The sequence below is a fragment of the Salmo salar genome, chromosome ssa15 (genome assembly GCF_905237065.1).
Source record: "Salmo salar chromosome ssa15, Ssal_v3.1, whole genome shotgun sequence".
Lineage (NCBI taxonomy): Eukaryota > Metazoa > Chordata > Actinopteri > Salmoniformes > Salmonidae > Salmo > Salmo salar.
This window is the reverse complement of record NC_059456.1, coordinates 28,216,660-28,242,893: the sequence shown is the minus strand read 5'-3', so window position 1 is coordinate 28,242,893 and position 26,234 is coordinate 28,216,660. Positions and strand designations below refer to the sequence as shown.

The 26,234-nt window shown below is 42.9% G+C and overlaps 2 protein-coding genes across 4 annotated transcripts; one reads left to right on the top strand and one right to left on the bottom strand.

The window, feature by feature from the left end:
• Positions 1 to 522: 522 nt before the first annotated feature.
• Positions 523 to 25,773, top strand: LOC106571175 (solute carrier family 66 member 3). Of its 2 annotated transcripts, XM_014143931.2 has the most exons (8): positions 523 to 787; positions 2,761 to 2,842; positions 20,864 to 20,946; positions 23,737 to 23,806; positions 24,170 to 24,227; positions 24,621 to 24,741; positions 25,148 to 25,189; positions 25,440 to 25,773. In XM_014143931.2, exons 1-8 carry the CDS (start codon positions 727 to 729, stop codon positions 25,529 to 25,531), a joined length of 609 nt encoding a protein of 202 aa, XP_013999406.1. In that variant the 5' UTR covers positions 523 to 726; the 3' UTR covers positions 25,532 to 25,773. The 2 variants fall into 2 exon arrangements, with proteins under 2 accessions (XP_013999406.1, XP_013999404.1); XM_014143929.2 differs by lacking the exons at positions 523 to 787; positions 2,761 to 2,842 and adding an exon at positions 19,299 to 19,773.
• On the bottom strand, positions 13,549 to 19,244 carry LOC106571173 (leucine-rich alpha-2-glycoprotein). 2 transcript variants are annotated; one of them, XM_014143927.2, is made up of 3 exons: positions 19,035 to 19,244; positions 18,347 to 18,746; positions 13,549 to 16,109 (listed from the first exon to the last, which is right to left on the bottom strand). In XM_014143927.2, the coding sequence occupies exons 1-3, from the start codon at positions 19,160 to 19,162 to the stop codon at positions 15,492 to 15,494; spliced, it is 1,146 nt and encodes a 381-aa protein (XP_013999402.2). In that variant the 5' UTR covers positions 19,163 to 19,244; the 3' UTR covers positions 13,549 to 15,491. The 2 variants fall into 2 exon arrangements, with proteins under 2 accessions (XP_013999402.2, XP_013999403.1); XM_014143928.2 differs by lacking the exons at positions 18,347 to 18,746; positions 19,035 to 19,244 and adding an exon at positions 16,842 to 17,737 and having other exon boundaries at positions 13,549 to 16,518.
• Positions 25,774 to 26,234: the final 461 nt, after the last annotated feature.

Genomic DNA, 26,234 nt, shown 5'->3' with positions numbered 1-26,234 from the left:
ACTTACAGGCAAACACTGTCTTTATACACTGTGTCTATTTAAAGTGGGGTGAGGTCAACCTTCCAATGCCAGATAGAGAACATTCCTTGGCTCTAGGACATTTCAGTAATGGGTTTAAATTCTGCAGCAGCCCCCGAGGTCTCCTCTGAGGGTGTGTGGCATCAGGGGTGCAACTTTCACTGGGGACGGAGGGGACATGTCCCCCCCACATTCTGAAATTGCATTTTTGTCCCCCCCAGTTTTATAATTGGAATGTGATACAAAATGAGGCAACATGCGGACGCCTCCGAGCGGTCGGGTAGGCTGTTTTGAGTGTTTATCCCCCCCCCCCAAATTATAATAATACAAATAAAAAATACATTATGTCCCCCTCAACTTCTAAAACCAAAGTTGCGCCCCTGTGTGGCATACTTGATCGCTGAGTAAAGGCGTCCACATGCTTCCCAGCCGAAACAGTTCGGAAATATTTGTGCATATATTATGACACATTTTGTGACGTTTTTGTTAGTTTTGGACTTCGGTGACGGTTTTTTCAGCTGTTAGTGCATGTTACATTTTTTTTCTTGAGACAAGCCAATGTTCGGAGCCGAAGTCTAAGCCCCTTCATCGGTGATTGGTCAACAGTAGGGATTCTTCAATAAAGTCTGTTGTCATTCAACGAGAGAGGACTCGTTTTCACTTCGGCAAAAACGAGTCCTGAATGACAGATTTCTTGAGTTTTCTTAGATGAATTCTGTCTATTCTGAGGAAGTGTATACTGGCTATGGCATCTCAAAATTGACAAACGGTAGGCCTACTATTGCCACTTTTTTCTTGTTTTTCAAGTGAAAGTCTTTTAAGGGAGTATGGGAGCACACTCGTTTGATTCAGCTAGCCGACTTTGGCTAGGTACTAGCCGAACTGAAGGAACTGACCGCATGCTGATGCTTTTAAGCTGCTGTGGGTAGGGAGAGAATGGGGGGAGGACAGGGGTGGATGCAAGTTAGCAACAGCTCATCAGGCTGTCCACCCACACACACACACACACACACACACACACACACACACACACACACACACACACACACACACAGACACATACACGTCACATGCAGCTGACTCACTGAGTCTGAATGTTTTCTTTTGAATCAATTACATGGATCAGTGTTGAGTTAAACAGCAGCGACGATTGTGATTATAAACAAATAGAGATACCATTCCTGTCCCAGCCACCTCTCTTTCCCTTTGTCATTTTAGGATTTGGGTTTTTAACTAATGTCCCTGTCTAAAAATAGAACTAAAGGAAGAACGAGACCTAGACTGACCCACTTGTTCAGTGTCATCAATTCAGATGTGTAACTGATATTATATTTGACCTTGAACTGAATACTTCATTGCAAATCAATTTTGCTAAACGGATCCAATACTATTCAAGAATCTTAAAGGATTACTCAAAAACTAGTGGACAAAAGAACATAATACTAAATGATAGCTTGAGTGAACTATCCCATTAAGTAAAACAAATTTCAGGTGACATCTAAAATGATTGAAATTGAACAGCTTCTTTAAAACATTCCCTCAGCAATGCTGGTGATGACTGCTGCCATTGTTGAGCTCTGGATAGAAGTTAGAAATGTATCTATTACCTAAGGGCAGACCGAGGGTGGTATGTGGTATATGCAAACAGGGCAGGGGCGGAAATCCCGGGGGGGACGGGGGTGACACGACCCCCCCATCCTGGGAAAAATATGATTTGTCCCCCTCAATATATCACTGAAACATAACTATGTAATTTAAATAATATTAATAATACGCAATGAAAGCAATTGTGCTGATTATAGACACTTAATAGCGCGTTTTTAAGTTTCAAAAGATTGCGACCCCCCCACCCTTTTCCTCACAATGGTTTGATCCACTGGCAAGGTAACAGAGGGGTCGTGTCTACTGTCTGAAAGGCACTCAATGAACGTAACTGACGTAAAGTTAATCCAGTCAATTGCGCACACACACTAGCTGAATATGCAGAGCTAGCGCGCAAATATTAACTATTAAGCTAGCTAGTACCCATTCCATTTATGTGGCCTTGTCAAAGATGGAATCTTTGCTATCGTCAATTTATTCTGAGATCAGCATGCAGATGATGTAAGTTAGTGTTTCAAAGTCCCTGTGATAAGGTTAGCGATAAACTGAAGTCCAAACTGAACAGAACTACACTCTTCTTCTACCATTGTCTTAAATATATTTAATGGTCTCGTTGCAAAAGCTAAATTGTCGCAAGGGAACTTTTATTTATTTATTTTATTTAACCCGGGTAGCAAAGATTATAGCAAACACCACTGAAACGGAATTGGTGCTCGCTTGCTTTGCAAATTCAGCTATTGTTGGAAGCCAGCCAATATGAAACAAACTATTAAAATTACAAAAGGTTGCAGCATATGTTGTGTAAATGGTGAACTCATACAGCTGTCAACTCTTGTCATTTTAATCCGTTTCACATTTGCTAGCTACCTTTTAGATCGAAGCCCAAATAGAATGATAAAAGATAAGATGATAGAAGCCCATCTCCTACTGTAAATAACCTACACACTGTGTGTGTGTGTAGCCAGCCAGCCAGGTAGAAAAATGGCAGAAAAAATAAAAGACGGACATCAGAGTATTTTTCAGTACACCAAAGCGCAAAGTAAGAACCCTAGTAGCCTAATATCTCAAAGACTAGTTGATAAAATGTTCATAAGAAAGAAATGAAATTCTAATGGAAATGTTTCACAATGATGTCATTAGGCAGAGCAGGCAACAGATGGCACACAGACAGCAGAGTTGGGGACAGATATGCAGGGACAGACTGGCAGAGACGGAGTCTCAGGTAAGTTTGTTGAGTCTTTGTTTGGCAACATTATGAAAGGTTCTCAATTTTTTTGACTTGTAAAATAGGAACATAATTGGAAAATGCCATGGATACCCCCACTCTCAACTTAAACTGGTGACTGAACTAAGATTTGTTAAAGGCAATGTTATTGCTGTTGTGAGTAGTTGTGTAGTTTTGGGTACCGGTAGTTAGGAGTACGGCAAACACCTTATTTCTTTGGTTCCTCAATATACATTTACCATATTACAATGTAGGCTATGTGTTACAGCACTACTTTTGGTGTCCCCCTCAGGAATTGCTCTTGAGAAAATTTCATGTAATTGTCCCCCTCAAAGTTGATATCAGATTTTCGCCCCTGAAACAGGGGCGCAAATTTCACTGGGGATGGGGACGGGGGACATGTCGTCACCCCCACATATTCTGAAATTGCATTTTTGTTTCCTTCAGTTTTATAATTGGAATGTGATACAAAACGAGGCAATGGTGTGCTTTAGGACCATGCGGACGCCACCGAGCAGTCGGGTAGGCTGTTTGGAGTGTTTATCTCACTGGATATTTTAAATAAAAATGATGTCCCCCCCACTTGTAAAACCAAAGTCGTGTCCCTGCATGTAAATGATGTCGAGGTATCGAATTCTGCATGAAATAGTCAGTAGTAGCGTTCATTTGAATGAGGATGCTGGAAGGTAAAGCCCAGGCTCAAAGAGACATATTCCCCACCTGGCAGGAGAGATATTTTCAGATGCGGGGAATGGGTAAGGTAATCTCCTAAATGACTGCAGATTTAGGAGGAATGGAAACCGACTACAAAACCATTATAATTTTCAGAAAATGTATATTTTTTTCCTGAACAGAAAAGTTGAAAAGCACGCAAATGTGCACTCAGAAGGCAGCTTGATTCATAGAGATCCGTGAAAATGCAAAAAAAAATCATCACAAAGATTAAATCGGACCTTTCTCTAAGCGAAAAGATTAAAATGGATATGACTTCTGAAAAACAACTAGACACAATTTTGTACTTTTCTGAAATCTCTCCATCTCCCACACCCTCCTCTCTCTCTCTCTCTCTCTCTCTCTCTCTCTCTCTCTCTCTCTCTCTCTCTCTCTCTCTCTCTCTCTCTCTCTCTCTCTCTCTCTCTCTCTCTCTCTCTCTCTCTCTCTCTCTCTCTCTCTCTCTCTCTCTCTCTCTCTCTCTCTCTCTCTCTCTCTCTCTCTCTCTCTCTCTCTCTCTATATATATATATATATATATATATATATATAGTAAAGAGAAATTTCCCCCTCAAACGCACTGTATGGGGCCCCAGGGCCCTGTTGGGCAAATGTTCAATATGACGCTGATGGAATGTAGCCTACAGAACGAGCACAATTCCATTTAACGAAGAATGATAAGGAATGACTCATTTACCCAGGCCTATAGCTTATATACTATCATTTCCAACAACATCAACAATTGATTAAACCCCAGGGGCCACAGAAATTAGACAAAATGCAAAATCTTCATCAGATAGAAATCAATCAATATAATTAGGGCCCATAACAATTAAAACCTCTTTCTGTAATTAACACGGAGAGAGAATATAAAGAATATAAATATAAATCTCTTGATGTATTTTCTTATAGGGCTCGTTGAAACTTTATGATTGCATGTACATAATAACCTTTCAGCAGCATTGGAGATGGTAGAGCTAATGGGAACATGGCGTGATGCCACATCTTTGCTCCTGGCCCCGGGGGAAAAAACACACGTGTTTCGCGGGTGTCCGGGACAACAGTGTAGGATGAGGAGAGGACGGTGGTTGGTGTGTGAAGGAGAATATCAATAAATGCTAGCTGAAGGACGTTGTAATATAATCGCATACCCTCCGGTTGAAGGTTAAACAGGCCAAGCCATATGGCAATGTCTTGGCTATGAGCAGGCCTAGGGTGGACTGCTTGGAGGGATGGTTTCCCAGACCCAGGTTCATTTTCTAACAATGATGCAAATTACATTCATTGCTGGTCAAATAATCTCTTGTGGACAGACTACGAAAATGAGCGTCTGACCAAAATAAATGACTGAGCACATGACAAGACAGTGAATACCCACACACCCTCCCCCCGTCTCTCTGAGGCACGTACCCCTCTCTAGCAGTGTCTCAGTTCGTGCCCTTTGCTGACAGACGGGCCAGGCGCAAAAATGTTTTACGGAGGGCACACAGCGCCAGCCATGTTATTTTAGCGCTATCTCATTTCAGTTGATAAATTTACAGAATACTCATTAAGAAAATTGGTCACAAGAGACCGAGACCATAGATAGAAGTGACTTTACAAGAGGTTGAGACCATAGAGATAGATAGAAGTGGTTTCACAAGAGTCAGAGACTATAGAGATAGATAGAAGTGGTTTCACAAGAGTCAGAGACTATAGAGATAGATAGAAGTGACTTCACAAGAGGTCGAGACTATAGAGATAGATAGGGGCGGCAGGTTGCCTAGTGGATAGCATTGGGCCAGTAACCTAAAAGGTTGCTAGATCGAATCCCCGAGCTGACAAGGTAAAAATCTGTCGTTCTGCCCCTGAACAAGGCAGTTAACCCACTGTTCCTAGGCCGTCATTGTAAATAAGAATTTGTTCTTAACTGAGTTGTCTAATTAAATAAAGGTAAAATAAATAAAAAAATAAGTGGTTCCACAAGAGGTTGAGACCATAGAGATAGATAGCAGTGGTTTCACAAGAGACTGAGACCATAGAGATAGATAGAAGTGGTTTCACAAGAGGCTGAGACCATAGAGATAGATAGCAGTGGTTTCACAAGAGGCTGAGACCATAGAGATAGATAGCAGTGGTTTCACAAGAGGCTGAGACCATAAAGATAGATAGAAGTGGTTTCACAAGAGACTGAGACCATAGAGATAGATAGAAGTGGTTTCACAAGAGGCTGAGACCATAAAGAGAGATAGAAGTGGTTTCACAACAGGCTGAGACCATAAAGATAGATAGAACTGCTTCAGGCAAGTTGCTGGTGATTCCCTCCACGACTGATTTTCTCATCGCGAGAGACAATTATATTTTATGAACCGGAACAACCTTCTTCTCAAGTGGTCTCGTCCAATGATCACAAATGATTTGGTATTGAAGTAAAAAAACAAAAAACATTATTGAGTGACTGTTTCGTTAAGCGTAGTAGGCCCATGGTTCCTCTGGGGCTTAATATTTATTTCACACGTTAGATTTACTCAGATATGCATTTACCATGAATCATTATGTGACAGCAAAGTCTGCATAATGACAATGAATGCGCCTTGACTAATACCTTGGGGTAATGTAACACTCCCACTTGTGTGATGTTGATGGAAATACTGTGCAAATAGCAATAAAACAAGCACAAATGTACATGGACGGATGGACCTAAAGTTGTCAATTCAGATGGATGAAGTGCTTCAGTCTACAAGCATAGATGTAAATACTGTACATGAATCTGTACGTTGAGTAAGCAAGTACTTACTATACAGCTCATGATAAATTCCCATTCCCGAATTCCTGTCTGAATTCTTGTCCATTGGGGGGCATCGCAGGAAAGTCCAAACCTCTCGGACACTCCAAGGTCCTTTAGAAAGTTCTGATGTCATCACCTTGAGCCTGTTCTGATGTCATCACCTTGAGCCTGTTCTGATGTCATCACCTTGAGCCTGTTCTGATGTCATCACCTTGACCCTGTTCTGATGTCGTCACCTGGACCCTGTTCTGATGTCATCACCTGGACCTTGTTCTGATGTCATCACCTTGAGCCTGTTCTGATGTCATCACCTTGAGCCTGTTCTGATGTCATCACTTTGACCCTGTTCTGATGTCGTCACCTGGACCCTGTTCTGATGTCATCACCTGGACCTTGTTCTGATGTCATCACCTTGACCCTGTTCTGATGTCATCACCTTGAGTCTGTTCTGTTGTCATCACCTTGACCCTGTTCTGATGTCATCACCTTGACCCTGTTCTGTTGTCATCACCTGGACCCTGTTCTGATGTCATCACCTTGACCCTGTTCTGATGTCATCACCTGGACCCTGTTCTGATGTCATCACCTGGACCCTGTTCTGATGTCATCACCTTGACCCTGTTCTGATGTCACCACCTGGACCCTGTTCTGATGTCACCACCTGGACCCTGTTCTGATGTCATCACCTGGACCCTGTTCTGATGTCATCACCTGGACCCTGTTCTGATGTCATAACCTGGACCCTGTTCTGATGTCACCACCTGGACCCTGTTCTGATGTCATCACCTGGACCCTGTTCTGATGTCATCACCTGGACCCTGTTCTGATGTCACCACCTTGACCCTGTGTCTCCTGATTCTTTGAAGCTCATGCTTCAAAACAAACAGGGTTGAAGAGCAGTAGACACGTCAGTCAGGGGCCCAGAACTGGACCCCACTAAACCTGTATCAACAACAGCTGAGCGCTCCGTAATAGACGACAGGTTAAATCCCACCAGGATAGACGGAGCCATAAAAAATCTTCCAGTCACACACACAACCGCCCCCCGCACGCACGCACACACACACACACACACACACACACACACACACTCTCTTTAGAAGAGATTATAAGTGCACTTTATATGTCCCCTCACATTTTATCTATGACAGCTAATGAAGTTTAAATGTTATTTTCTTTGAACTTATAAGACTTAATTATAGTGTAAGAGGGCAGAGAAGGTGTTGCTGTGTAGTATATATTTAGATGGCAGCTTAGACGAGAGGACAAAGATATCTTAACCAAAAGCCACAGCATGAAGGTGTGTGGTCTAATTGCAATGCGCATGGTCAGGGAGGAGGAAAAGGTTCGCCAGTATTTCCCCCATTGCAGGCAGACTTCAGCGTGCCAAAGGGAGAAAGTGAGACCTGCCAGTCTATAACTATAGGCACTCTAACTAGCTTCCACCTGTCCAAACCGCTCAGATCTACAGTCGGGACTAAAGAGGCTCGGGGGCCAACAGCACTACTGTTTAGTACTTCAACAGAAAGGTGAAACCTGCCAGTTTCCCTCACTACTACTCTCTCTCATTAGCCAAAGCACGTCTCTGCCTGGTTGCGGCCGGTGTTAAATTCTTAGTCTGTCATCTCGTCTCGTCAGGTGATTGTTTTGGCTGCGTTTAGTTCTGCAAGGTCAATGAGATGGATGCCTGGGCTGTACTGCTCTCTATCATGGCTCTAAGAGAAATGTAAACCAACGGTGTGTTCAATTTAAGTTGTCCCAACATTCGCACTCAGACTTTCTTGTTTTGTGAGAGCAATAGAGTTTGGATGAGAGTCAAAGTTGGCTAGGGTCAATTAGATTTTCAATTGAGCCAATTCCAGGAAGCAAGTTGAAATAGAATTTAATGATCTGAAAATGGCAACAACAAAAAAATCAGTTGTTTTCAGTTAGGGGGGAATTCTGACCCGAGTTAAGCGTGTGTAAATGGAACGTAAATCCCTTTTTATTCACTTTTCTCTCTATGCTTATTCTGACCTTGAACTCAAGCAGGAGAATAGCATCCTATTCACCCTCTATTTCTTTGGGGTGGAGCACAAATAAATGAAGGTCTGTGTACAGATACACCGTATTCCGACATTGACCTTATTCCCTAATAATTCCAACATGAATAAAGTCTAGCGAACCTACCGGTTCCAAGTGGAAAAAGCATCTACTTTATTTTTTAAGACAGAAATAACACCATTCTCCATGCACTGTAATATACAACTTGATAAGAGCTATTGTTAACAGCTAAATGAGTAATCTGTTTGCAGAAGGGGATTGTAAATATAAATGACACTTGTTTTAGATCTAGTTTACCTTATAATCGCTGGAGACAAATGTGAAACCAGTCATATGGCAACAATCTGAAGCATATCAACTTATCAACTTTCCCACAGAAATGTTTATGAAATGCTTTGCCGTTATGCTGAATTTTTAATGTACAGACTTTTAATTTTCAGGGATGGGCACTCTCGAATGTCTTAATTATAGGCTACCCCGGCTTTCTCTGTTTCCCATTTCTATCATGTTAAATATTAGTCACTATCAGTATCGACCGTCAGTAGACCTAATAACCACACATATTACACTGACAATTTACTTTTAGTTCCCTTCAGTTGGTATAGTCTGCATTATCATTCCATTTATTTACATTGTTTTTCGTTTACCTTCATATCCCACTGGGCACTGACGTCAATTCAATATCTATTTCACATTGGTTCAACGTAATGTCATTGAAATGAGGTGGAAACAATGTTGATTCAACCAGTGTGTGCACAGTGGGTTGCTTCCTTTGTAAACGCTGTCACGGCTGTGTGGTTTTTGCTGAGGATCATTAGTAACATTTGATTATATATATTTTTTAAAGACCTGTCGGCTCATTAAATCGTTATTGAGCGGAGCGCAGACCAAGCCATAACAGCTTGAACGCGACGCATGGTGCAATACTTGGCCGCTTCATCACACAGTTCCATAGTTAAAGCAGGCAAAAGCCGAGGGTATAGCCTACTATTATAAACTATTCTCCCTATTATAATGCTATATAATTAACAGCTCCGCACCCCCCACAGCTACTTGCCCAAGCCTCCCCAGCTTCTCCTTCACCAAAATCCAGATAGCAGATGTTCTGAAAGAGCTGCAAAACCTGGACCCGTACAAATCAGCTGGGCTAGACAATCTGGACCCTCTCTTTCTAAAGTTATCCGCCGCCATTGTTGCAACCCCTATTACCAGTCTGTTCAACCTCTCTTTTATGTGTCAAATCGGAGGGCCTGTTGTCCGGACCTCTGGCAGTCTCTATGGGGGTACCACAGGGTTCAATTCTCGGGCTGACTCTTTTTTCTGTATATATCAACGATGTCTCTCTTGCTGCAGGTGATTCCCTGATCCACCTCTACGCAGACAACACCATTCTGTATACATCTGGCCCTTCTTTGGACACTGTGTTAACGAACCTCCAAACGAGCTTCAATGCCATACAACACTCCTTCCGTGGCCTCCAACTGCTCTTAAACGCTAGTAAAACTAAATGCATGCTCTTCAACCGATCACTGCCCGCTCCCGCCCGCACGTCTAACATCACTACTCTGGACGGTTCTGACTTAGAATATGTGGACAACTACAAATATCTAGGTGTCTGGCTAGACTGTAAACTCTCCTTCCAGACTCATATTAAACATCTCCAATCCAAAATGAAATCTACAATCGGCTTCCTATTTCGCAACAAAGCATCCTTCACTTATGCTACCAAGCATACCCTCGTAAAACTGACCATCCTACCGATCCTCGACTTAGGCGATGTCATTTACAGCAAACTGGATGCAGTCTATCACAGTGCCATCCGTTTTGTCACCAATGCCCCATATACCTCCCACCACTGCGACCTGTATGCTCTCGTCGGCTGGCCCTCGCTACATATTCGTCACCAGACCCACTGGCTCCAGGTCATCTATAAGTCTTTGCTAGGTAAAGCTCCGCCTTATCTCAGCTCACTGGTCACGATAACAACACCCACCCATAGCACGCGCTCCAGCAGGTATATCTCACTGGTCATCCCCAAAGCCAACACCTCCTTTGGCCGCCTTTCCTTCCAGTTCTCTGCTGCCAATGATTGGAACGAATAGCAAAAATCGCTGAAGTTGGAGACTTATATCTCCCTCACTAACTTTAAAAATCAGCTATCTGAGCAGCTAACCGATCACTGCAGCTGTACACAGCTCATCTGTAAATAGCCCATTCAATCACTCATCCCCATATTGTTTTTATTTACTTTTTTTGCTCTTTTGCACACCAGTATTTCTACTTGCACATCATCATCTGCACATCTATCACTCCAGAGTGAATCTGCTAAATTGTAATTACTTTGCTACTATAGCCTATTTATTGCCTTACCTCCTCACGCCATTTGCACACACTGTTTATATATCCTTTTTTTCTATTGTGTTATTGACTGTACGCTTGTTTATTCCATGTGTAACTCTGTTGTTGTTTGTGTCGCACTGCTTTGCTTTATCTTGGTCAGGTCGCAGTTGTAAATGAGAACTTGTTCTCAACTGGCCTACCTGGTTAAATAAAGGTGAAATAAATAAATGTACATTCATCTTTTTCACCGTTTTCTTTCTGTCATGCACAAAGACACTCCAAACCTGTTTTTTTTATTGATTTATAAATACTTTCCTAAACCTATATAATCTAGAATTGATGCTGAACTGGAGACAAATATGCATATATTTAGATGGCTCCCGAGTGGTGCAGCGGTCTAAGGCACTACATCTCAGTGCTTGAGGCGTCACTGGTTCAATTCCAGGCTGTATCACAACTGGCCGTGATTGGGAGTCCCATAGAGCAGCGCAAAATTGTCCCAGAGTCGTCCGGGTTTGGCCGTCATTTTAAATAAGAATTTGTTCTTAACTGACATGCCTAGTTAAATAAAGGTTAAATAAAATATATATTTTTTAAATGTATCTGTAATATTCTGAACCCGTTCTCTCAATATATTCTAGTGAGTCTGTCGATAAAATTCTAATTTAAAGGTACACCATTTTTAAGGGATGGCTTAAGATAATGTACATGTACTGAAAACCCTATTGAATGAAAACTCAATGAGAAAATCTGTTGGAAGTGCAAGTGGGAGGGTTTTCAACTGTTGAATGAAATCTATTCAGAGCACGCAAAGTAGCCACACCTGCAGAGCTGGTGACTGAATAAGTTAAGTCTGAATACAAAATACTGAGAACGGCGTAGGAAAGGTGTACATTTCCTAAGTATGAATCGGCCCCTTAATGAACTGAATGTCCATTCACTGCCTGAATTGAAAACAGAATTGACCCCAACCCTGAGTCAGACAGCAATGGCCATTAATTATAATCCACATAATAATTCACATTTCCGATTGCTACAGGTCTATTTTCATGCTGTAGCAAATTAAGATCCTACAATTGATGCTATCATTGAAGTATGATTAGATTCATCCTTACAATTTATGCTTGATCTGAAAATGTAGTCAGACGCAATTGCGTAGCCTCCAGAGGCATCCAGAGGCCACATTTTGTAACCGTGAGGAGGTATAGATCTATAATGACAAGATTTGTTGACGGTAGGTGGGGGTGGAAGGTCCTGTATAAACACAAACTCTCTTCCTTGACAACTTCCTTCACAACAACTCTGCGCTGTCCCGCGAAGCGCAAGAAGTATGAATTCCCTAGCTTCTGCAGCAGCCGTATCACCATAAGTGCTGCACAGCCAACGCAGACGGCAGATTGACCATGTAGCGCCTTTAAACCACCTCTCTGTGTGTGTGTGTGCGTAAGCGTCGCCATCTCCTAGCATAGTAATGCAGCAAAGCTCCTGAAGACAGCTGCGATTCCTCTCACCCAGCTGCAGGTAGGTATTTAAGGAGCACGTCGCTACCTCCTCTCACTTTTGATAGAGCTTTGAACATCTACAACAAATAAAATGACCATGAACTGTGGGATTTCAAGGGCGCTGACGTAAGAAATCTGACCTGTGGGGTCCAGTGGAGGTTCTAGACCATTTCAACTGGGGGGCCAGTTGTACTGTTAGAGGGGCCAGTTACATTAGACGTTATTGTTGTCATATCGTTTTGCATATGGTACGATACTGTTGTGTTCCGCCTAAAGCCGTCCCTCTAGAAAATGTGTGGGTTAAATTAGTGTTCCGCGTTGCCACTTTCTAATAACGGATGTAAAAAAAGAACGATAGCAAAAATTAGTTATGTAAAAATGATTTCATACTCCACATTTAGGGGGGCCACAAGGGGGTCCAAAATTGTTGTCACAGGGGCAGTAGCCCCCCCCCCCCAGAGCCGCTAGTGGTGGGGTCTATTGAAAATAAACTGTTCAATGCTTTGAGTAAAGAAAAATTAAGTCTTCAAGTACATTGATAGGCCGTCATTGTAAATAACAATTTGTTCTTACTAGTTAAATAAAAAAATTATAGTGGGAAACAATACTGTTTTCCTTTCCCAAATTGCACCCTATTCCCTTTATAGTGCACTACATTTTACTAGGACCAATATGGCTCTGATCAAAAGTAGGTCACTATGTAGGGAATAGGATGCCATTTGGGAGGCTGACTCAGTAATTCCTGGGCCATATACAGAAAGAGTCTGAGTGCTGATCTAGGATCAGTTTGGCCCTTTAGATAAAACAAATTGTATTTTGTGCAGTGTCTTACAGGATTGGGATAAATTCAATTTACATTTAGTCAGTTCAGGAATTAAATTGAAATTCCAATTCCCAAATATCTATGTAAAAAAACATCACACATTTTTGGGGGGAATTTCAGTTAACTTTCTGAATTGGCTGAATTGAAATAGAATTGACCTTACACTGCTCTCTCGTAACAGCAGGGTTAAGGTCCATAGTTGTGAGCCATGATCATTGCTTTACCACAATGGCACATGGTATCAAAAGGGTGCCAGGAATCAGACAAGACCTTAATGGAGAGAGTATTTATATAAGGCACTGTAGTTCAGAGATGGAAGATGATAACCTCTTTATCAGGTGCTATGAATCATGATAGGGTGTATATCAATCAAACATTTAATGTGTCCCAAATGGCACCTTATTCCCTTTATAGTGCCCATAGGGCTCTGGTGAAAAGTAGTGCACTATATAGGGAATAGGCTGCCATTTTGGATGAACACAATGTTCTATTCAATCAAACACTGTAAATCACAGCAATTCCATAAAGCATTTTTAGCCACAACTTGTTTTCAGTCTATTACTATAAAGCACTATAGCATTCACACTATAGCATTCACATTTTGAGATGCCATTTTCTATCCAAATGATTTTGATTGAAATATTTAGGTTGGCAATACATTTCATAAAAAAAAAAAATACATTTCAGTTTTTCAAATGTAGAATATTAAGTTATTATTAGTATTTATTTTATAGGGCAGTTATTGAGCACCTACTAGTCATACTCATATCACATCACCCTCATTTGAAAGATGAATTACATTTTAACTCTTCATCTTGTAATGAACCATGTTTGTTTGGTGTAAAATCAAGATGGCCAAAATGATTTACAAATGCATGAAAAGCCCTGTTAATAACCTTTTAAAAGCCTTGCCAATAACCTTTTTTTTTTAAAATCACTGTCAGTCAGTCATTACAGTGCGGCGCGATGCCAGAACACACACTCCGTCTCGTCCATCCTGATCAGAGAGAAAGGTCACCTGTTTGTCGGCAGAACGAGCGAGGATGAGTAGGACGCATAAAGATGCACTAGAGATCTCTTATCTTTGCAATCTTTGTCTGTGACAGCATGGGCGGAGCTATTGAGGGCTTTTTCTCTTTTAAAGTGGTCAATTTCTTCTCCTACTATGATTGTCTTGGCAGTACATAGGTGCGTACCACCACCTACTGTGCTGGAGTGTGTATAGTCGCAACAAGTCAAAGTTGGTGATTTAATTATGGAATGTTTACTCAGGAGTATAATTCATTGGCTGACCCCTCCTGCTGATGTGGATGGAATTATTTAATCCTTAACCTATAGCAAGTCCCACCCAGTTGGCTACTTCATAATTGTTAAAGCCCTCAATGGCGCTGTCCATGTTAAAACGGGCTTTGGCGCCCTCTATCCAACTCTATCGTACGATGCCGGGGGGAAACGCTCCGACGTCCGCTGCCGTTTCAGGAAGCCATGTTTTCTTCCGCAAATATTTATGATCAGGGTTTAATTTTCATAAGTAACCACCTCTGGAGACGTGGGTGCTGCTTTACAAGAGTCATAAATTATTGGGTCTCTCACTTACTGTGATCAAGGCCTCCTGAGGACAGAGAGGCCTGTGCCACATCCGCAGAGGACAAACTCTCTGATTCTCTCTCTCTCTCTCTCTCTCTCTCTCTCTCTCTCTCTCTCTCCATTGATTCCAATGCCATTAAAAAACAGGAGAAGAAGAATGAAGTGCATATCAAAGTGAGACACTGCAGAGAGGGGAAACCACAAAGTTCTGAAAATAATGAGGCTATATTAGTATTAACACCACCAGAGCCTAGATCTACCAGGCTGATTGACCTGTAGAAAAGCAGCTGTCACAAAGGTGTCCATTTTCTATTCATGCATAGTTGTTGTCAACCATGTATTATACATTATAACAACTGTTCAGGACAGGTCCCTCAATAATCTACTAGGGAGTTTATCGTGCAAAAACATTGAATATGATGCCACCTAGTGCCAGTGGATCTTCTAAGACCATCCTAAGAGTATCCACAAATATACAGAAGCCTTAATTGAAATGCAAGAGGTTTTTGTCTCAAATATACAGTGTTTGTGTACATACATACATACATACATACATACATACATACATACATACATACATACATACATACATACATACATACATACATACATACATACATACATACAGAGAGAGACCTTTTAGCCTATCAAAACACAGAATAATTTGCAGTTATTACCTGAACAGTGGGCCTGTTTTATTTGTCAGTTTTGAGGCCTAGCTTTTTCTCTGTCAGAGACACAACCGCCTGGTCCTTAACAACCAGGGCTGGCACATTTCACCTCCACCAGAAAGAACACTCTCCCCTGGGTCATACTGAGACACCTCCACAGCTCCCCCATCGTCTTATTGTTTAAGTGAAAAATATTAAATAAATCAGAGTCCTAGCTCACTGTCAGTTAGCGACATAACTGATCGTTCCTTCAGAGACTCAGGGCTGGCACACCTGATGTCATCGGCCAGGAAAGCTTTCTTCTGGTTCTTCTGCAGCCACCTCCACAGATCCTCCACCTTCTTATCACACACCCAGGGGTTCTGGCTGAAGGCCACCCAGAGATGGTTGCTTGTCTGTGGGGAGGAGAGCTGCTCCAGCAGGGTGTTGGAGATGTGACCAAGCCGGTTGGAGTTGAGAAACAGGAAATCGAGGCGATGGAGCCCCTGGAGGAGAGTCGGGGGAAGCCTCTCCAGTTGGTTCTCCTGGAGGAAGAGGTGCGTCAGGTTTGGGGTGTTCCTGAAGGCGGAAGGGTCCAGGGCGCTGAGTTGGTTCCCCTCCAGGTTGAGCCTCTCTAGGCTGCTCAGAGGATTCAGTGCCCCTGCCAGGAGCTTCTCCAGGTGGTTATGGGAGAGGTCAAGGTTCTTCAGGTGGCGTAGTTTCTGGAACAGGGCTGTGGGTACGCCCGTCAAACGGTTCCCTGAAAGGTCCAGCCAGGTGAGGTTACTGTTGTCAGGGAGCCAATCAGCATCCACACCGCTGATCAGGTTGTTCTTCAGCACCAGGTCACGCAGCGGAGCGTGGCTGAAGACATATGGTGGCAGGAAGTGCAGGTGGTTCCCTGTGAGATCCAACGTGTGCAGGTGAGGAACAGCTCTGAGGAGATATGAAGGAAGTGTGCTCAGGTTGTTGTAATACAGTTGGAGCTCTTTCAGAAGGGGCGTGGCCTGTAAGTGGTTGGCAGTAATCGTGCTGAGGTTGGTGGATTGGATGGACAGGAAGGTAGTGTTGCCTGGGAGACCATCGCAGGGGAATTGGGAGAGGGAGGCTTCGCTGCAGACCACCTTGGTGTCGCTGAAAGAGAAATGGCAGGTGCACATGTCTGGGCAAGAGAGGGCGCCATTGCTGCGGCCGCAACAACAGGTCAGCACACACAGAGAAAGGAGGAACCAGGTGCTCATCTTTCTAAAACTGTGAAACAAAGAGATAGTTGGGCCTCAAAACATACATGATTTAATATTTGCAGAAGTGGTTGTTAACGCAAAAGACATAGGTGACTCATAAATCATAAGGAATTCCTTAATGCTCTGTAACGTCAAGTCCATCATACATGCAATTTATTTAATGGATGAAACTATTATGATCGGTATCTTTCAATGTTCGATATAAACATGTCATAAATAATACATAACAAATAACTTGAGTTATAGTTTTTTTCAGATACAGATAAAAGTATTGTTTGTCAAGAGGATTAAGACACAGTGATTAAATCAAAGTCCTTTAGTTCACCTTACCTGAAATCTTGCTGTCATTCGTGTTTTGTTGCCTTCATTGGCTTGCTTGTTTCATCTGCTCTTACGACTATTTCAATGCTCCTTATATGAAATGTGTGTGTGTGTGTGTGTGTGTGTGTGTGTGTGTGTGTGTGTGTGTGTGTGTGTGTGTGTGTGTGTGTGTCTGTGTTTGTTTGTGTGGGTCAAGCTATGCACCAGACAGAGTAAATAATGAGTGGGTTTAGATAAAGTCCACAACCTGTTTTTGTGGATTTATTGCAAAAGGTAAACAAAGAAATAGAAACCTGGGCAACTGGGGAATTTCCATTCTTAGTCATTCATCATACGCTTATTGTTTTGCTGTAACCATTTTTGGGGCAGTTGAAAACATGACATGGACACTCTACACAACAACGACAAAATGCCATGTACAGTAGCAGTTGAATTACAGCTATTTCTGTAATTTTTTTAGAGGTCAAATATAAATCTTTGATGTGTACAAAGAGACTGCGGTGGCCTGTTGTTTGCATTTCCTTCAGTTATGTTCAGAGATTAATATCAGCACGTGTTTAAGCCTTTAACATCTGACTACTTTTACCAAATTTGACTTAATACATAATTACTTAATAGGTATATTATTCAGTCAAGATATGGGGCCAGTTGGCGGAGTATTTATACCCCTCTCTGACAGACTAAGGTGCTAGAAAGCAAGGATAGGACACCAAGAGAATTAATTTAAAATTCCAATTCAGGTCACTTTTTTATTTACGTGGATGTGTGTATAATTAGGATGAAAATACACAACATGCAATAGACTAACATTACCTTAGATTCATTTGAGATAGGAGTTCAATAGACCACAGTATGAGATAGGTTACTGTGATAATTCAGAATCTGAGTGAAAAAGGTTGGATGGATCAGAGTCCTAGCTCACTGTCAGTTAGCGACATCACTGACCGTTGCTTCAGAGACTCAGGGCTGGCACACATGATGTCATCGGCCAGGAATACTTTTTTCTGGTTCTTCTGCAGCCACCTCCACAGGTACTCCACCTTGCCATCGCATACCCAGGGGTTCACCGTGAGGTCCAACCCCTGCTCATCAATGGAGTGAAGCTGGTCCAACAGACCAGGAGGGATGTGGCTCAGCAGGTTATCATTCAGACTCAGGTGCGCCAGGTTCGGGAGGCCATGGAACAGGGTTGGGGGCAGTTGTCCAAGCCGGTTCTCCAGAAGAAACAGGTGTGTCAGGTTGAGGTTGTTACTGAAGGTAGACACGTCCAGGGTGCTGAGTTTGTTCCCCTCCAGCGTCAGCCTCTCCAGTTTGGTCAGAGGGTGTAACGAATTTGGCGGGAGCTTCTCCAGGTGGTTATGGGAGAGGTCAAGGTTCTTCAGGTGGCGTAGTTTCTGGAACAGGGCTGTGGGTACGCCCGTCAAACGGTTCCCTGAAAGGTCCAGCCAGGTGAGGTTACTGTTGTCAGGGAGCCAATCAGCATCCACACCGCTGATCAGGTTGTTCTTCAGCACCAGGTCACGCAGCGGAGCGTGGCTGAAGACATTGGCGGGAAGCTGATCCAATGTGTTATCCGAGAGAGCCACCGAGAACAGGTGAGGGACACCCCTGAAGAGATCTGAGGGAAGGGTGCTCAGGTTGTTGTTGTACAGGTAGAGCTCCTGTAAAAGGGGTGTAGCTCTCAGGTGCTGTTCTGAGATGGAGCTGATGTTGGTGAACTGGATGGTGAGGGAGGTGGTGTTGCTAGGAAGACCGTAGGAGGGGAACTGGGTGAGGGGGACTTCATTACAGACCACCTCTGTTTTTCTTGGGGATATGTAGCATTTGCAAAGGGCTGGGCAAGAGAAGGTGCCATGGCAACAACATGCCAGAAACAGGAGAGGAAGGAGAAACCAGCTCTTCATCACTAAGGCACTGAGCAAGGGAAAAGAGCGAGGAATGCTCATAAATGTTAGTTATTCTCCTTTCTGAAACAAAAATCGCTTTGCAATTAAAATGCAATTGCTAAAGTGCTGTGCCTATAATGTTATTACTAGCGTAAAATAATTGATTTGATTACATTAAATGTTGATATTTTCAACTACAGTAGGCTACATTTCTCAGTGCTTAGATCTCTAGTATAGGCTAAAGACATGTCCTTAGGTTTCTGTCCAAAACTATGAGCATTTTGATCAATAAAAAGATCTTTGAAACTTCACTTACCCTGGTTTTACAATATGTCTAAAATGATGCTGTAAATTATACCAGCTCCTGTTTTGTATCGTCCAGTCAGAATGGTTGCAACATTGTAGACGGGAATTAGGAAGGTGGATAGCCTGCCCTACAATCATTCATCATTGAGTAAATAATGAGCGATCAGCACCTGGCGGGAACAAACAGTTCCAAAAGTGAATCACGAACCTCTGGGGAAATAGGCCTAATCTGTGTCATAATTCTCTCACGTTTTTCAAACTCGTTGATCATCATATAGGCAGGCACAACTATAACTAAACATACAGTAGATAGGCTACTGTTGTTGTAACTGTATAATTTGTCATCAATGTAATGTAATATAACGCTTCTTTGAAATACAAGCCATGCAAATTCGGGGGCGCACTTCCTAGCTCACTTTGAGATGACCAAAAGGTTATTGCTTAAAGTAATATACTGGAAAAATGCTCAGCCACCTGTCCAATTCTCAAGGGTAGACTGACTACACGCTGTCAAGTCAATCCGGCAACTAACGGGAGTGATTGGAGACTACAAGTATTATTATTTTTACCCAATACCAAGACAATATGCTAACGTCACCCGTAGACGACTCGAACATTTTGTTACACTTGTTAAATTATAGTACATTTTGCTTGTGCTTAGTGTCTAAAATCCCGTCGATTGTTCTCGTAGCAAGAGCGAAGTCTTCCAAGGGATTCAGCCTGAAGGGCTTGCTGTTGGAGTTGACTGGGTAAGTTAAGGGACATCTCCACACGTCTTTACTCACATAGCTGTGTTTCAGACTAGCCTATTGGTACATTTATGTACAACTTAAGCATACATAGTCTAATTTGCACGGATAAATTGAGACATAAAAACAACGGGTTTTATTTTTGTTGGGGGGGGGTGTAATAACTAGGAAGCATTAATGATGTAGAAAACAGGTTACACCATCAACGACTAAATTAATGTCAAGTGGTTTGAAACATCTCATCTCCTCTGAGTAGGAACAGCATATGACATTCAATGTATTTAGTATTTCATCTAAAGCATAGTTCATTAGATAGGCCTATAACCCATCAAAGAGGCATTTCCGATAACGTTTCCGGATGCTATACCTACAGTCCTGTCTACCTTCTGAAATAACTTTGATCAACCCTGAACTCTTCCTCAGCTTTCATGTAGGGGAAGAGGGGCTTAAACGAGGCATTCTATACTGTACTGGTCTCAGTATAGCTCGGCTGCAGCTGTGGTGCCCCATTACACTGTCACTCGACCCACTGGTAAATGTCAACTGGAAATGGATGGGGTACAGACTGATGGGGCGTCTGACTTTGGGAGAAAGGGGTGTGGGGAACCAGGGTGTCAGTTGGTAGCATGGTAAAGGCAAGGGGAAAGGCAAGGGCGACTCCTAACCCAACACCTAGCTACCTCGTCAAGAGATTCGGATTCAGATGTAATAGCTAAGGTGTTGGGTTGACAGTGTAAATGTCCCGGGTTCAAGGCCAGGTCGGGACTACCTCCTGACTTCACTACAGTACAACATACTGCTCTACAGAAATCGGACTCCCCTAATTCCCTGCAGTACAGTTTGGTGATTTAGTGTGTTGGCATACAGGCAGCCTGTGTGTCTGGTCACTCTGCTGGTACTGGCATCTAAACGAATCCACTGTCTGTCTGTCTGTCTGCCCGTCTGTCTGTCTGTCTGTCTGTCTGCCTGCCCGTCTGTCTGTCTGTCTGCCCGTCTGTCCTTCTGTGTCTGTCTGTCTCTGTCCTGTCTCTGTCTGTCTGTTTCTCCCTCCGTCTGTCTGCCTGTCTGTCTGCATGTCCTTTCATTCCAGATATGTCGTGTTTGTCACCTACCAGATTCACCATGCTGCACCATCTTCCACGTTCCTGGAGTACCCGATACTCATTGCCCAAGGTGATGTTGCACAAGATGATGCTATCATGTCCAATGACTCGTGCTATGTCCCCATCATGGCACGAGTCATGAAAAGGTGTTCTTCCTTGTGTGTGTGTGTGTGTGTGTGTGTGTGTTCTGAGTGAAATACACTGCTCAAAAAAATAAAGGGAACACTTAAACAACACAATGTAACTCCAAGTCAATCACACTTCTGTGAAATCAAACTGTCCACTTAGGAAGCAACACTGATTGACAATAAATTTCACATGCTGTTGTGCAAATGGAATAGACAACAGGTGGAAATTAGAGGCAATTAGCAAGACACCGCCAATAAAGGAGTGGTTCTGCAGGTGGGAACAACAGACCACTTCTCAGTTCCTATGCTTCCTGGCTGATGTTTTGGTCACTTTTGAATGCTGGCGGTGCTTTCACTCTAGTGGTAGCTTGAGACGGAGTCTACAACCCACACAAGTGGCTCAGGTAGTGCAGCTCATCCAGGATGGCACATCAATGCGAGCTTTGGCAAGAAGGTTTGCTGTGTCTGTCAACGTAGTGTCCAGAGCATGGAGGTGCTACCAGGAGACAGGCCAGTACATCAGGAGACATGGAGGAGGCCGTAGGAGGGCAACAACCCAGCAGCAGGACCGCTACCTCCGCCTTTGTGCAAGGAGGAGCAGGAGGAGCACTGCCAGAGCCCTGCAAAATGACCTCCAGCAGGCCACAAATGTGCATGTGTCTACTCAAACGGTCAGAAACAGACTCCATGAGGGTGGTATGACGGCCCGACGTCCACAGGTGGGGGTTGTGCTTACAGCCCAACACCGTGCAGGACGTTTGGCATTTGCCAGAGAACACCAAGATTGGCAAATTCGCCACTGGCGCCCTGTGCTCTTCACAGATGAAAGCAGGCTCACACTGAGCACGTGACAGAGTCTGGAGACGCCGTGGAGAACGTTCTGCTGCCTGCAACATCCTCCAGCATGACCGGTTTGGCGGTGGGGCAGTCATGGTGTGGGGTGGTATTTCTTTGGGGGGCCGCACAGCCCTCCATGTGCTCGCCAGAGGTAGCCTGACTGCCATTAGGTACCGAGATGAGATCCTCAGACCCCTTGTGAGACCATATGCTGGTGCGGTTGGCCCTGGGTTCCTCCTAATGCAAGACAATGCTAGACCTCATGTGGCTGGAGTGTGTCAGCAGTTCCTGCAAGAGGAAGGCATTGATGCTATGGACTGGCCCGCCCGTTCCCCAGACCTGAATCCAATTGAGCACATCTGGGACATCATGTCTCGCTCCATCCACCAATGCCACGTTGCACCACAGACTGTCCAGGAGTTGGCGGATGCTTTAGTCCAGGTCTGGGAGGAGATCCCTCAGGAGACCATCCGCCACCTCATCAGGAGCATGCCCAGGCGTTGTAGGGAGGTCATACAGGCACGTGGAGGCCACACACACTACTGAGCCTCATTTTGACTTGTTTTAAGGACATTACATCAAAGTTGGATCAGCCTGTAGTGTGATTTTCCACTTTAATTTTGAGTGTGACTCCAAATCCAGACCTCAATGGGTTGATAAATTGGATTTCCATTGATTATTTTTGTGTGATTTTGTTGTCAGCACATTCAACTATGTAAAGAAAAAAGTATTTAATAAGATTATTTCATTCATTCAGATCTAGGATGTGTTATTTTAGTGTTCCCTTTATTTTTTTGAGCAGTATATATAAAAATAGAGCATTGTGTGTGTGACAGAGAAGATCCTTAAAGGTGAACTTCAGTATTTTACAACTTGATGTTAGATGTTTCTTCATCTTTAAAGTATATGGACCAGGAGAAACTGTAATCCATGGTTAGTTTTTCTTTAACCTCTACAGGACCCCCCCGCGGGACGGTTGAGCTAATGTGCGCTAATGTGATTAGCATGCGGTTGTAAGTAACAAGAACATTTCCTAGGACATAGACATATCTGATATGGGCAGAAGCTTAAATTGTTGTTAATCTAATTGCACTGTCAAATTTACAGTATCTATTACAGTGAAATAATACCATGCTATTGTTTGAGGAGAGTGCACAGTTATGAACTTGAAAATATATTAATAAACCAATTAGGCACATTTGGGCAAACTTGATACAAGATTTTGAACAGAAATGCAATGGTTCATTGAATCAGTCTACAAATCTGCACATACACTGCTGCCATCTAGTTGCCAAAATCTAACTGCGCCTAAACTGGAATAATACATTGTGGCCTTTCTCTTGCATTTCAAAGATGATGAAAAAAATAATATTATCCATACATTAATTTCACATTTCCACAAACTTATCAAGAATATGCATATCTTTGCTTCAGGTCCTGAGCTACAGGCAGTTAGATTTGGGTATGTCATTTTAGTCAAAAATTAAAAAAAAGGGTCCGATCCAATACAAGGGTCCAGCCAATACAAACTTAAGCTAACTTTAGCCACAGCTAGCTAAAACTCTACGGGAGTAATACGGGCAACTGTGCAACGTTACAAACATAGTCAAATCATCTTTAAGTAATGTCAAATAATTCAGTTGGTTTGGCCATTATATTTAGAAAATGTCATGGTTGACACTATACCATTGATAGCCAGCTAGAAGTGGCTAAAGTTCGCAGAAGTTTGTAGTGGCAGTTTAATGAAATCTGAACCATGGATTACTTTTCATCCTTCCCATAGACTACTTACAGGGTGAAGAATCATCTAACATTAACTACTGAAATCCCCCTTTAACAAGTCTGTTGCATTAACTAAGAGGTGTAAATTGAAGCACACTGTATTTTTGTTTTAGACACCGTCCTGCTTCTGCTCATCCTCTATTACAATGGGAAAGCCAAGCACAGCTTGATCTACATTGCACTGTATCCTCCACCCAATCAGAATGCAGATGCCCAGGTAGATTTGACCGATTACAATCTTTCACAGACACAATTATACATGAAAGACCACTGAGAGGGGTGAGCTATGTGAGAGCGTGTATGCTGTGTGTGTGTTGATGAGGGTAATTGCGTTTTAATCGAAGGGGAGGGAGTCAGTACGAGCGGCTGACTCGCATGACAATCGTAACCAATCACTGAGTACAAGCGGCTGACTCTCATGACAACCCTGACCAATCACTGAGTACAAGCGGCTGACTTGGACAATCCTAACCAATCACTTTGAAATGACAAATACTGAGAAATGCTCACTGTCAGCTGTTGTAGTCTTTAATGTTCCCACTCTAGATTTGTAGGGGGATGGAAACTTGTCACACTACAAGATTGGATCATTGATCTGGCTATGGTAAGTACAGCATGTTAGGTCCCACTTTAAATAAACAACTTGTAAGGCTTAGTGAAGGATTCATAAACTGTTTATAAGGCCTATATAGATGCCCCAGAAATCATTCAGCTGTTAGGTGACTTGTGTATAGGCCTTAATCCTGTTTCTGAGGGCCCACAGTGGGTGTGCAGGCTTTTGTTCCAGACCAACACACTTGAATCATCCAATCATCAAGCCCTTAGTTGAATCAGGTGCGTTAGTACGGATCTGCCCTCCGTTCTTACCCAGTGGGGCTTAAATCAGGCTGTCATTGTAAATACAAATTTGTTCTTAATTGACCTGCCTGGTAAAATAAAGGTAAAACAAATCAAATAATCTTCATGTCTGTTCTTGGTCCTGTTTCTACCCCTGCAGAGCCTCTGTACCTTAATCAGTGCCAGCAGTAAGTTTGCCTCCGCACAGTGCCTGTACCAGTCCAAGGACTCCTCCGGGGTCAGTGCCCTCGCCTGGAGCATATCCTGCTACACCTGCTTGGGTGAGTACCAAGTCAAGGGAGGGGGAGAGACTGTGGTCCAATTCCTCTACCATTCAAAGTGTGCACTTGTTCACACCCCTTCATGTATTTACAAAGAATGGATTGGTGTGAGGAAATGGAAACTCCCAGTACTTACATCCAATCCACTGTTTTTAAATCCATGAGGAGTGAACAGGTGTACACTTCAGGATGAAGAGTAGAGAATCTGACCACCAGTTTGGTACTAGAACAGTAGGCCTCTTCCATTGGTCATTTTGTATTGTGGGGGTCTGAATGCTTAAAGGGATAGTTCACCCTTTTGTAATTTGGGTGAACTGTCCCTTTAATACAGTAATGGAGATATCGTTGACTGTTTTGAGGGTTTGTTTGTGCATCTGTGTTTTTACACTCAAATCCTCTGTTTCAGCGAGGATGTTCACTACAATCATGACAACAGCAGACATACAAGGTCAGTATCTACTGCCTAACTTGTAGAGACTTGGCAATCACCATGTGATCTTAGTCCATAGAGATGTACTAGAGCTCATCTCATACTTTCGCTGAAACAGGGTTTTGGACCAAGTGCATCCTCTACCCAACTCTATGGCTTAGTCTGATCAATGCAATAGATCACTTTCTGAAAGTTCAACAGAAGTTAAACATTAGGAAGTGAGCTCACAGTGATCAGTTTGTGGCCTTTGGTTCTTTGATTCTTCCAGTTCTCACCCGGTTCGCGGTCTTGTCATCGCTCAATGGATTTGTGCTGGCCATGATATTCCACTACAGAAGAGATGTCAAAAAGGTGGAATGAGCTTTGGAGATGAGTCTGTCAGTCACCTGAGTCATGTTCTTCAGGCAGCAAACAGAATGACACATGGAGGGACTAACTGGACTTAAAACTGGACTGTCCAATAAAGAAAACTAGCATTTTAGCTTCCACTGGTCTTTTGGTCCCAGAACATGCTATTCAAGCAACCCTTAGAAAAAAATTCTTCACTTTTCCAAAATGATGAGCAATACAAGTAAAACACACAATAAAGAATATTCTCCGTCTTATCGAGTACAGTATTTATTCCGATTTTTTCCAACAAGCCATGTAGTAGTCAGGCAGTGATACAGAACAGAAATATGAAATATTGTTCCAGTTCTGTCTGATGGTCAGCATTGTTTACTGAAGCCTGATGGCGAGAAACTCCAGGGGTGAAGTCTCCTCTAGGTACAGATCTAGGATTAGCTTCCCCAATCCTAACCTTAACCATTAGTGGGGTAAATACAAAACTGACCCACGATCAGCGTCCATTGGGGCGACTGCGGAAGAATATTCCCATATTGTACTTCATGGTTCACCTTATTCGGTCATAAAGACAAACACTTTAGCCTGTTTCCAGATCCGTTTGTGCCGTTTTGCCCCTTTGGTTGGTGTTGTTGACAAGGCAGCACAAACAGACCTGGGACTAGGCTACAAACACTTTACTCTGATAATGTAACATGATTTGAATGAAGTAATACACTCA